This window comes from Etheostoma cragini, chromosome 2 (genome assembly GCF_013103735.1).
Source record: "Etheostoma cragini isolate CJK2018 chromosome 2, CSU_Ecrag_1.0, whole genome shotgun sequence".
Classification (NCBI taxonomy): Eukaryota; Metazoa; Chordata; class Actinopteri; order Perciformes; family Percidae; genus Etheostoma; species Etheostoma cragini.
The window spans coordinates 9,138,242-9,151,213 of record NC_048408.1 but is presented as its reverse complement, the minus strand read 5'-3'; the positions used below and the strand labels follow the sequence as shown (position 1 = coordinate 9,151,213).

Sequence of the window (12,972 nt, the reverse complement as noted above, 5' to 3'; positions counted from 1 at the left end):
GTGTGTGTGTGTGTGTGTGTGTGTGTGTGTGTGTGTGTACCTTACCTGTTCAAACCTGAACCTGTCTATCGTCCTTTACATGCCTAAAGCTGTTTGATTGGATCAACAGTATTTTGTCGTTTAGGGTTGAATGCGCAAATCAACTGTATTTTGTTTAATCTTATATCATTTTGTTTACTTTTAACATTTGGTTAAAGACATTTTTTGGGAAACACGCTTATTAGTTTCCTTAGATGACAACATTCAATCCACCCTCATTTTTGTGTTAATGCTAGTTAAAGCTTACCCTGGAGGCGGTTATCTTAGTTTAATTTAGCTTAGGTTGGTTTATTTTAGCTAAGCATAAAGACTTAAAACAAAGGGAAACAGCTTGCTGGATCCAAAAAATCCCCTTATCAGCACCTCTACATTTTAATAGGTTTCATGGCAAAAGGTAGTACTAGATGATTGATTTTAACCCCTGTAAAATTATGTGTCACACCTCAGTTTTTGCAAGTAAATAAACAATGTATAACGTTTATGTGCCAGGTATTTTTGAACTGTGTACAGAGGTTAGCTGTTTTCACCGGTTTCCAGTCTTTATGCTAACAAAATGCTGGCATATACTGTAGCTTTATATTCAGAAATATAAGTATTTCCAAAAATGGCAAAGTTTTCTTGTTTGCCTGAATCAACATATATTTTTGTACATTTTTATAACCTGGTTGGTTTGAGCTACACTGTGACTTTAAAGTGTGTCAAAGCACCTAAAATATCTCTCACATGTCTTCATTTTCCAGGTAAGAGGACAGTAAATGGACTAATCCAGTGGATGAAGCGCCGTGCCGGCCCCGGTGCTCCGGTGCTCGACTCTGCAGACTCTGCAGCTCAGTTCGTCGATTCCCATAACATCACTGTTGTAGGATTCTTTGATGTACGTTTGTTCATTTAATCTACCCTTACTATTAAGCCATACAATTACATGCTTATATTTCCATTTATATTTATATTTTTGTTTTATATTAGAATCTGGAAAGCGAGGCGGCCAAGGTGTTCAAGGAGCTTGCTTTGGAGATTACTGACACAGAGTTCGCTGTGTCAGCAAGTCCGGAGGTTTTCCAGGAGTATGAAGTAAAAGCCAACTCAGTGGTACTTTTCAAAAAGGTATGAACATGCTATGTTACTAACTGAAAGGCACAGTATTTTACAGAAAGGCAGAACAAAGATACAAAAGGCTGTGACCATGTTAGCTTTGCTGCCATCTAGTGAACACAGTGTGTTCCCTTTAAATGACCTGTCCTCACAAGGATAGAAAGGTGAGGATATTTAGCTGATTCTGGCTTCTTTAAAAGTTTTTTTTTTTCAAGTGTAGGATTTAAGTTTAGAATAATGACAAATCTTAAGTTAGGTTTAGTTTTACATTGAGCCATATACTGTAGCAGAAGGTACCAGGACCACTATAGAAGTAAGTTATGTTCTTTTTTTGTGTTTCATGCAACAACTTATTTGTGTTACATGGGTCCAGAGGCTCCTGGATCAGAGTTCCTATTTAAAGTGATATTTTTGTTGAAAAGTTATACACACAAAACGACCCCAAATGAATGCAGACTGACTCCAGAGAAAGACAAAATGGCCGGGAAGAGGCACAAAACAATGTTATGTGAATGTTTTTTTATGACCAAATCAAATCAAATTCCCAGAGGCTGAAGGTTTGGGTTGTTTTGCCCAACCATCAGTCCACACAGCAATATAATGAATTTTAAATGAAATAACACAGAAAAAAGCTGAAAACCCACCAACTGTTTGCAATGTTTGTTTAACTCATACATTACATATGTAAGCACTTATTACATTTGTTGTGGGTTAACTTTCCCTGGAATGACTAATCAATTTACAGTATGTGCTTCTTGTTTCAGAATTAGAACAGATAACAAGGTTTGGGCTAGGCCTGCCATCGCTGAGTTAAACAAATGTGTTTGTGTGTGTGTGTGCGTGTGTGTGTGTGTGTGTGTGTGTGCCGGCTAGTTTGATGACGGCAGAGCGGACTTTTCATTGTCAGAAGAAGGAAAGCTGGACAAAACAAATCTGACCACCTTCATCAAGGACAACAGCCTGGAGCTGATCATCCCATTCAGCAAGGAGGTAAGGCACACACACACACACACATGATTAGACATATATAATTTACGTTATATTGAAGTCGTATTTTACAGTTTGGTTGTTTTTTCAGAGTGCAGATAAAATCTTCACCTCCAGCATCCTCCTGCACAACCTGCTGATCATCAATTCCTCTGTGGAGAGTCAGAGAGCCTTAGTGGACGACTGCAGGACCATTGCCAAAGAGTTCAAGGGCAAGGTGTGTGTGTGTGTGTGTGTGTGTGCGTGCGTGTGTGTGCGTGTGTGTGTGTGTGTGTGTGTGTGTGTGTATGTGTGTGGAAAGACACCAAGCTTAATTTAACCTTATTGTCTTTGTTTTTTTGTTTTGATGTGTCACGTGTGTGTCCTGTAGATGCTGTTTGTTGTGATTGACGTGACAGAAGCCCTGTCCAATGTGCTGGATTATTTCGGCGTGTCCGAGAATGACGCCCCCACTGCACGCTTGATCAAAATGGACACAGGGAAGAAGTTCCGCATTGGTGCCGGGGAGCTTACCGCAAGTTCACTGAGAAAGTTGTGCCAAGACGTTGTGGACGGCACTGCCGAGGTAAGACACACACACACACACACAAACAAACACACAGTTTCATGTCAAATATAACTAACAATCTTGTTTTGTTGTGCAGCCCTACTATCGGTCTGAGGATATTCCAGAGGACTGGAATAAAGGACCGGTTAAAGTGCTGGTGGGGAAGAATTTTGAGTCTGTTGCTCTGGACCCGACCAAAAACGTCTTCGTGGAGTTCTGTAAGACAGTTTTTCTGCCTGCAACTTATTAAATCAACTCACCTTTTTATCATCAAACTCAGTCAAATTGTAATTTTCGAACTATTTCAGAAACGCACTAATAAAAATCCTGTTACCCAATTTATTTCATCTTCATCTGTGTGTGTGTGTGTGTGTGTATGTGTGGGTGTGTGTGTGTTTAGATGCTCCATGGTGTGCACACTGTAAGGAACTGACTCCCATCTGGGAACAGCTGGGCGAAAAGTATGCTGACAAAGATGACATCATCATAGCCAAAATGGACTCCACGACCAACGAGGTGGAGTCTATTACCATCCAGGGATTCCCAACGCTCAAATACTTCCCAGCTGGTGGCAAAGAGGTACACACACAAACCTAAACACATGTTTGGCTACACGAGCTCGGCATGCAGACCTTTCGTTTGTACGATTCAGTTAGAGCTTTTGGATATTTCTCATCCTGTTTCTATTTCTGTCTCTTCCTCCTAGGTGGTTGACTACGCTGGAAAAAGGGATCTGGAGACGCTGTCTAAGTTCCTGGATAATGGAGGAGTGATGCCTGAGGGAGGAAGTGATGAGGAGGAAGATGAAGATGATGAAGATGATGAGGAAGGTGACAGCGTTGTTAACGAGGTTTGTATTTTTACTCCTACTTTATATATTTCTCCCGTAATTATGAATCTACTCCACTCACCAGTCTCCCATTTTCTTTTTTCTCTCTTTCAGAAGGCCAATGAGTCTGCAGAGGAACCTACCAACGGAACATCTAAAGATGAGCTGTGATGTCATTTTCCGGATCAGCATCAATTTAGAACCTTTCAATTATTCTTAATACAATTAATTTGGGTTACAATGGGTCTTAAACACTGCTTAGGTTTGTCTCAGTACTTGCTTTTATACAAAATTGAATTTGTTTTTTACAACATAATAGTCCCTGTGTGTAAATATTACATTTAATATCTTATAATGTCTAATGAGTTCAATTTCATACACGTTTATGTAACAAGTAAGTAACATTGTTAAATATGACTTAGGCTATTTCTGACTTAGTAATGAAAAACATAAATAAAACATAAATAAGTTTACCATACAAGATGATTTTGTGATAAATTAATCAGAATCATCAACATGTGCCATGAAAGTCAACATAATCAGAACTTACTGCAAGTGGAAATTAAGAGACGTTTAAGTGGCGAGAATGCTGAAGGGAAGAAATGAATTGTTAATGGGGAAGAGAAGAACTGTGACAGGAGAAGGAAGTACATTGAAAAGAAAGAAACAAATACCTACGTGCTAAAAAAAGCAACACAAATGTAAGAAAAATAGATTTGATGAAGTAACATCGACAAGACAAGTGTTGCGTAAATTGGTGCATTTCACATTGAATTGTGCTTAAAATATTAAAATATTGTACAAAAACTAAAATTTCAACTACATGGTAGCCATGGAGGAAAATTCTGGATGACGAGAGTCATCAACATCTGGGAACCATGAATCATAAGTAGATATTATGTATTTACAAAGTGATTCAGTGATTATTTATGATAAATTAACATAAACATCTCAAATAAATCCCAAGCTGTGGTAAAAAATGGGAATGTAACTGTTTCAATACAACATAATACTACATTAATCTACTACAATATAAACACTGTTTCTGTTTTATGGTTACTATCTAAATATTTTTTCCATCTCTAATGTTAAGTACATCAAGCATTGGTTAAATCTTACACAATTAACATGGTTTTTATCTGTCATAAAAAGTGACATTATGAAATAAAAACAGACTTTTGAAGAATGTCATTTTGAACTATAAAACTCTGTTATTATAAAGAGAAGTAATGAAATAACATGAGTTGAATTGTTTCATTTATATGTTTTAATCTGTTTATATATATATATATATATATATATATATATATATATATATATATATATATATATATATATATATATATATACTGTATATGCTGTATATATACAGTATATAACAATTCTGGGGGCTCCATAGCTTACAACTACACAACAAATATTTTTATAAACCATTTAATTATTTAGTTTATCTTTCAAAATGCAAAAGAGTAAACCATTCTCATTGGACCCGCAGTTTAAATAGGAATGTATGAATGAATGAATGAATGACTGAATGAAGGAAAAATTGTCTTTAGCATAACAAATCATAAAGGCTGTGATAAGGAACTCCCATACTACCTTTTTTAACCAAGGTACTTTAAACATTTCTAACTACAAAAACTCACAGGTAATAACATTTAGTTTGTAATTTCCACACAACTATTATGTTATGTCTGTGTTCTGCACCCTGCCCCTTATCCAAACCACTTGAGCCACATCGATCTGTGCATGGGCCACCCTTGGGCCTTGGAAGGGGAACCCAGCTACCACACTTGAAGCAGTTTTGCTTATTTGATGAAAGGTATGTACTGTTCCATATCTTCATGGTTAAATGTTCTTATATATAGCAAACAGAATGTTATACAGTTAATACTTTTATGTTCCCATACTTGATTTTGTTTCATTTTCTTGGAAAAAAAAGAATGTATACATGCTAAGCAAATATTGCAGATTACCAGTAACTCAAAAAAAAGAAACTGCTGCAAATAAAGTGTTTCCCAGAGAATGATTCGGAATACTAATCACATGAGGGAAGGCAGTGAAGAATGTCAGTTTGTAGAAGGGAAACGGGTAAAGAGGGTTCGGTTTTCAGTGTATGGGAAGTCAAATATTTCTGATTCCAGAGGAAAACCGGTTCAACAGGCTGTGATGTCACATCTGCCACACATGGGATGGGTTTCCTCCTGCCAGCTGAGCTTCCTTATTTATGCAAGGTAAGACCACTGCTCTGATATATCTCACACATTACAATGTTCAATAAGTGAAGTAGGACATGTACTTTTCTTCTCAGATTATGTGTTTATGACTAAGGCAGGTATGTGTCTCCTTTGATCACAGCATTGGCTATGTCTTGTTTATGTTAGATCAACGTGAGCATGTGAGCTCGAATTACTGGGCTGCATTCAGTCGGTGTGTTTACTCGCGGATACTGTTTGATTAAGGTGACTTATGGGCATGATAACATATTTTGGAGAAATGGTGACGGGGAATTACATGATTCAGGCTTTAACTGTGTTCATACTGTAACGACAGTGTGTTATTTTCAGCATTTGAACTGTGTTAAGATGACAGCGAGTATGACCTGTTTTAAAAAATGCCATGGTGGAATTTGTAACTAAGTACATTTTTTTAAAGCTTCAGTGTGTAACTTTTTTGCATGAACAAACGTCACTTACATTCAAGCCATTGCCAAATGAGTTGCTACAAAACCAGTTCAAGACTATTAGCTCCACACAATCTGTATTTCTCAGTATGACTGTGTTCAGAAGACTGTGTCGTCCGGTGACATTCCCGCCCAGACGCTCGAGTGACGATAATTACCTCTCCTGAACAATCAATCATGTTTTTGTAATCCTCCTGTGCTCCTTGGCTACTAGCAACTGTGTGGAGGAGGGGTGGGGGGGTGGGCGATCACGTGAGACTTGTATCATGTGGACGCACCGACAGTTTTGTTTTCATTACTTTATATTCCGCATGGGGATGACAGAAACTACATACTATAGCTTTAAGTACAATTTTGAGGTACTTTACTTGAGTTTTACCATTTAATACTTTTACTCCACATTACACGTTACATTCCGGAGGCCAATATTAAACTTCTTACACAACTACATTTATTTGACAAAAATGTGTTACTAGTTACTTTGCAGATTCAGATAACTAATACAAATATAATCAATAAATAGAGTATAGGGTAATATTTTAGAATAAGATATCCAGAACATGAAGCAGCCTGACCTTTACCAGCGTCAAAGTAATGCACGCATTAATGCATCACTAATTATAACACAATAATGTACTATACAATGAGTAAGTTTACTTTTGGTACTTTAAATGTATGTTTTTGCTAATTCTTTACTTTTATTTAAGTATAAGGCAGAACTTTTACTTGTAGAGTATTTTACCACTAAGGTATTGCTACTTTTACTTTTAGTAAAAGATCTGAATATTTCTTTCACCGTTGAAGAAATGTATTTAAATAACATATTGACATTTTCTCTGAATCTACTCTACAGTGTTTATGTTACTGTATATATAAAGTGTTGGATATAATTATGTTTTTAATTCTATGAAGTACAATTTGTACCGGACAAAGAAATAATATTGCCCATGTTTTTGTGATGATCTTTACATTTTAACTTTGAAAGTACTTGAGGAAATGTTCTAAACTTGCCAGGATATTTCCTTAGCCTTTGAAATAGCTATGACGCTGATGCAGTGTGTGTTGTGTTGTTTTGACACTGTCACTTTAAACCTCTGCTGATCAGTTGAAAGGTCAGACTGGTGAACACACAGGCACTCAGAGCATTCCTTTCTATTGTTTGAGCTGTAGCTGTAAATTTCACAACAGAAAGCAGAGCTGCAGACTTCGACTGCAGCAACGTGATACCCCACAGCCTATGTTCAGTGTCCTCGTATACACTGGACTGATAGAAAGAAGTAGGCTTTAGAAACTAAATAGAGACAGCAGTGACAACATAGAACTATGACACGTACACGGCAAAACTGAGGACATGCCATGTTGTAGTACAAGCATAAGAGAGCACTTGGAGGAGTACACGCTGTACCTCTACCAATAACAAGATAAAATCGGCAACTGAGTCCGGATCTACTTTATATGATCAATCATACGATAAATATTCTTGATTGTTTACATGCAACAATTAGAAAACAGAAAGATGTTCCTACATTACATTGTTATGAAATCATTCCCCAACTGGATTTGGATCTACATCCCAGAACTACTTGCTTGTTGTTTTTATCAAACAACTTGACTCAGCTCTGCTCACCAGCCTTTTAAACCCTTTTGAAAACTGCTCTCTGGTAAATTAGGATGTAAACGTCCTTCTTGGTCTTTTTCCCAGTGTCCACTGACTCCTCCATGACTTTTTTTCTTAGACCTTCCAAGTGCATATTATGAATTTTGTCAAAGCCAAATCCAGTTTTGTACTGATCCTAACAGATCAACTATCTGTTAGTTACTAACAGGTTCTACTAGACCACACTAAATACCAGCAAGTCAAATCAACTTTATTGTCAATTTTGCGATGTGTGCCAGACATACAGAGCAAATGAAGACTGAGTTACTGGGGGCAGAGGGGAGGGGAAGTTGTGATGGGAGGTTGTTGAGCTTCCTGAAAATGGGAATCACCAGAGTCCTCCTGATACAATATCATCTCAATACTTATGTCACGACACGATATTATTGTGATTTTAAACATATTACAATTTTTTGTGATATCGCAATTTATAACTTTTTTCCAACTTCAAATGTTGTCCCCAAAAGGAAACTTTGTCAACATCGGTTTTATCTAAATAGACCCATTTCTCTGTTTGTTCATCTCACTTCTATTGTATTGCTGCAAAATGGGATTGTCAAGCAGACAAACTGACCGACACATGTACAATAAAAGGTCAGTGCTTGGTGTCTGTGTATCGATAAAGTATTGCCACCAAAAATATCGCAACACTGTGCTGCGGATTTTTTTAGAACAGACTTGGAGACTCCAGTACCTTCTCCCAGATGGGAGGAGGTTGAAGAGCATGTGTAAGGGGGGGCTGGGGTCACCCACAATATGAGGAGTGAGGGCAGTGGGACACCAATGATCCGCCCAGCAGCCTTCACTATGAGCTGCAGGATCTCATGATTGGTGCCGCTGCGACTTCTTGTCCAGGAAAGGGCCTCACGAATGTGCAAGAGTGCGTCTTTGTGTGTTGATTACAAGTGAATTATCTGCTTTATCTTCTCATGATGGTTAGGTTTTTGTTTGATTGGTGGAACTCCTGATGGAACCACCTTCATATGAGGAGGCCACTCTCCAACCTACTGGTGCGGGCACAGCAGCATTCATCACCTCCTACTACTCCTCTCTCACCAACCCATCTACACCGCCTCCCACCTATGTAGAAGCAGGTAATATTAAATCCCACTGCTTTCTTTCCTCGTTACTTTCACAACTCATCAGGTGGCACTGAAAATACTCCCACCACGCTGGCTAAATTTGAAAAGACATCTTTTGATTATCTGTCTCCGACCATTAATCTTAATTAATCTTAATCTTTTGAGATTTTGAGACTGAGCAAAGTAAAGGAGGCATGTTGCTGTTTTGCTGTTGTTTAGCTGTTTTATTGTGGATATCTTTACGAAAACAAAAACAGGTGTCATTATTTGTAGAGACACTCGTCCAAAGTGAAACATCGTGAAAATGACTAAATCTCTTCTTTGCCCTTTTTTCAGTTTTCATACAAAAGAACAGCTGGTGAGGACTAGGACAGACAACCCACCTGACTAAATCCTTATTTCATGTCTTCTGATAAATTTAAAATTAATGCAGATTAATGGAAACAGCTCTGCTGTGTATTCAGCCGTGTTGACATTTGCAATTACAGAGAAAGTTGTGGGCCAATACAGGTTGTCTTGTTAGCTTTTGGCACACATCCCCCTTCCCCCACTGGGCTGGTTTACATCATCGTTAGGTTCAATCCTCTGGCTCCCCCTGTCCACATGTTGAAGTGTCTTTGAGCAAGACCTGAGTCCCAAGTTGCAGACCAGCGCCATGCATGGCTGTATTGCCAGCGTGTATGTATGGATGTGTGTGTGAATGAAAGGCAAATTGTAAAGTGTGTTGTCCATTAAAGTAGAAAGGCAGTACAGTACTGCAGTCTAGTTACCCCTGAAACACCATGCTGAAGTTTTAAGATTATACATTCTCAATGCTGTTTTGGTAACAATGCATTTTGAGGAAGAAAAATAATGTTTTATTTTGGAGTCTGGAAAGAAAAAGATGCATATACAAATTTAATGTGGACATTTTACTTTTTTTCTAGTAACAACCCAGCCAGATCCTTTTCCTGTACTGACTCTGCCAACTGCTGGGACGTCCCCTTCACAAAACACTGGACTAATAACCCATCAACTTACACAAAGTAATAAATGCTGTATATTTACTCTTGCTCTTAATAGGGTATACAACCCAAAGGGTGAAAATACATGTCATGTTGAATTTGTTCATCCTCTCCTGCTCTGTCCTTCCTGTACCCTCTGAATGCCAGTTGGAGCTTCTGACAGAGGAAGACAACCCCAGCCAACAGTAGTAGTAACGCAACCACAGCCTGTTCCCGTCTTAGTAACACATCTGGGAGACATCCCTGGTCTGGTATCCTGCCCACACTGTCACCAAGTGGTCACCTCTAAGGTCACATACGTGCCTGGAAACGTTGCCTGGTGCATGTGTTTGCTCATCACACTGATGGGGTGAGACACAGACGTATACATGCATGAATATTTAACATCAGAGTGCTAAACCAGCTTTAAAAAAGCGTCATCTCTGTATTTTGTCCCTGCGTGTGTCTGTGTTTTTCAGGTTTATCTGTGGCTGCTGTCTGATTCCGTTTGTGCTACGAAGTCTACAAGACGTCCATCATTCCTGCCCACGGTGTGGAAAGCGTTTGGGCGTATACAGAAGATGACACTGAGGATTGATAAGGCTCCCCTTGTCCCTATACCACTTATGACATATGTCACAACATAGATATATAAGCACAGAGGGCATGCAGGTACTTAGGTGATCATGAGTGTGTGTAATCTGATGTATTTACAGTACACTGAGAGGTGACAGAGGACTGGCTTCTGCCGTTTATGAAGAAGTTTCTATGAGGAGAATTTATAAAAAAATTTTGTGGCTAACAAAACTTCAGTTTACAAGTCACAGAGGGTGAGTCAATGATACCAAAAAAACTATTTTTTTCATGACTTTTCTTTGACATTTATGACTCGTTTTTGTTTACATTGTTAAGCACAGCACATCAGCATTTTTTTTATACATCAAAAAGTTGGCATTTTACCCTTTGTTAGAATGTAGTGTGAGAATACAAATCAATGAAGAGAAAGAGAATACTGAATCCATCCCTGCATGTGCACTTTAGAGCACAGCCATTCATAAAGAACAAGATGATGTCCGGTCCAGGGTCTTTATTCATGTTTTTTGTATTGGTTTCCATTCAAATGTACATACAATTGTATTTTCTATATTTAAATACTAAAACAACAAAATCTGTAATATATTTTTTCTTTTTTTAATGTACATAACTCTAACATTCATGTTTACTTTTAACGATGAATGGGGCAACTTCTCCTGCCTTTAATGCCAGACATGATTTCCTTTTAAGCAAACAATGCCTATTGTACACATTGATTTGACAGGCTCTAATGCATTTTTCTGCATAATTATTCTTTCAAAGGCCCTGCACATTCAAATTCAACCCACATAGATGACTTAAATACTGTTGGCTTTGTTAGGGCAGTGAAACTAACACCTTAATTATTCATATTAGTACATGGAAGAAAGGTGACCTGATGCCATTCCAGCTCTGCCCAGCATCAACACACACAGGTCTAACCAACCAGAGTAAGAACACATGCCGGTGTGTGTGTGCAGGGCCTTTAAGCTACAATCTGTCAAGTATTAACACAGGCTTGAAATTTGCTAAACCTCAAATTAATTGACAGAACGTTTGTTACAAAGAGGTAGACAACACAATAACTAGAAGTAAAACAACACCGTTTTTGGATGGTGTAAAAATACATTTAGATGAGTGAAGTTTACTCCTGTTGACAAGTTGTAATTTGAAATATCAGTCGAAAAACACAAAAACTCTTTGTGTATACTTTGACTCAAAATGATCTGGTTAAAAATACACATGGTGTCTTCATCTAATTTACATACTTTACATACTTTCATACTTAATCAATTTCAAATTAAATTCTATGTCATAAATTTGCTTTTACGTTAATTTCCAAAGGTAAAATAACCACAATAACTACAAGTAATTAACCATACTATATTAAACAGATTTGTATCGTGTGGTACAGTTCTAATATTATATTTTATGATTAAATTATTTTCACTGACTTGATACTGAATTGATCGTGTTTGTGTAAATATTGGATTTTTATTTAGATGTAACTACCACTGAATCTGTAAAGATTCAGTGGTAGTTAGTCAGTGGTAACCATGTTTCCAGCAATTTTTTGACACTCCTGACCGCATATTATAACTGAAGAATGTTGTCCGTCTCGACTCCTCGTGATAACCTAACGACGTGACGTGAACATGATAATAATGCCCATGTTTTTACACAAAATATAATCTACCTAAGGCTTTTGTACAAGAACTAACGTGAACCATTGAGCTCAGGAGATGTTCGGATTGGCAGACAAGGTTACCTTTGGACAGAGGGAGGCTAGCTGTTTCCAGTCTTAATGCTAAGCTAACCGTCTTCTAGCTATAGTTTCACGTCTACCAGACAGAGACTGCATGAGAATATGTTATCAATCTTCTCATCTTTGCAAGAAAGCCTATTTATCAAACTGCTGAACTATTCCTTTAACAGCATAACATTGATAAATACTGTGCTAAACAGCTGCTGTGACTAACAGGGGTAGAAAACAGGGTGAAGGTTGTGGATGGAGGATATGTGTGGTACCTGTGCTGCTGAATGTTCGCACTCCATTGCAATGGCTCATTAAAGCCCAGCTTTACCTGTCGTTGCTGTACCCCAGCCAAGTTGGACTCTTTTTTAAATTGAAATGTTGTCATATTATTATTTATCATTCTATCATGTTGATGGGAAAATAAAGACAGCCTGGGTTGACAAAGCTGTGAGGTTGTTTTATTTTTCTAACATCTGAGCAAGTGGGTGAATTTTGCACATGTTTGAGCATAATGTGTGTGTTTTTAATGAGTGTGTGTGCTTCCATTTTGACCTTGCTGAAGTGTTAGACAAAGGGCATTTAGATATTAGTGATATACTTGATATGAGCAGCAGCCAATAGCAGAGACACAGCAGGGTTCAGATAGGAAAGTTAATCAGCTACAGACCGGTGGGTCTAGTTGGCAGATAACAAAAGCATTCACAACCACCAGCTCAGCACTGGAACACACACACACACACACAC

General features: G+C 37.9%; 3 protein-coding genes across 5 annotated transcripts in view; all 3 read left to right on the top strand.

Annotated features, from left to right (window-relative positions):
• Positions 1–3,975, top strand: part of pdia2 (protein disulfide isomerase family A, member 2) — a 5,583-nt gene extending 1,608 nt beyond the window's left edge. Inside the window, exons 3-11 of the mRNA XM_034887780.1 lie at positions 780–913; positions 1,006–1,143; positions 2,005–2,121; positions 2,210–2,335; positions 2,489–2,683; positions 2,763–2,883; positions 3,066–3,244; positions 3,372–3,515; positions 3,609–3,975. Of these exons, the coding sequence (XP_034743671.1) occupies positions 780–913; positions 1,006–1,143; positions 2,005–2,121; positions 2,210–2,335; positions 2,489–2,683; positions 2,763–2,883; positions 3,066–3,244; positions 3,372–3,515; positions 3,609–3,665 (1,211 nt within the window). The 3' untranslated portion in view covers positions 3,666–3,975. The remainder of the gene's footprint in view (positions 1–779; positions 914–1,005; positions 1,144–2,004; positions 2,122–2,209; positions 2,336–2,488; positions 2,684–2,762; positions 2,884–3,065; positions 3,245–3,371; positions 3,516–3,608) is intronic.
• A 1,684-nt stretch (positions 3,976–5,659) lies between these two features.
• si:dkeyp-75b4.8 (lipopolysaccharide-induced tumor necrosis factor-alpha factor homolog) lies at positions 5,660–10,933 on the top strand. Of its 3 annotated transcripts, XM_034887924.1 has the most exons (6): positions 5,688–5,728; positions 8,775–8,851; positions 8,891–8,928; positions 9,843–9,941; positions 10,068–10,269; positions 10,379–10,933. In XM_034887924.1, the coding sequence occupies exons 2-6, from the start codon at positions 8,802–8,804 to the stop codon at positions 10,482–10,484; spliced, it is 495 nt and encodes a 164-aa protein (XP_034743815.1). In that variant the 5' UTR covers positions 5,688–5,728; positions 8,775–8,801; the 3' UTR covers positions 10,485–10,933. The 3 variants fall into 3 exon arrangements, with proteins under 3 accessions (XP_034743805.1, XP_034743815.1, XP_034743794.1); XM_034887914.1 differs by having other exon boundaries at positions 5,660–5,728; positions 8,775–8,928; XM_034887903.1 differs by lacking the exon at positions 5,688–5,728 and adding an exon at positions 5,743–5,829 and having other exon boundaries at positions 8,775–8,928.
• Positions 10,934–12,680: 1,747 nt separating this feature from the next.
• Positions 12,681–12,972, top strand: part of zgc:136472 (uncharacterized protein LOC678514 homolog) — a 5,510-nt gene continuing 5,218 nt past the window's right edge. Inside the window, exon 1 of the mRNA XM_034887793.1 lies at positions 12,681–12,972. This exon is cut by the window's right edge and continues 301 nt beyond it. The gene's annotated coding sequence lies outside the window, so the exon portion shown is untranslated.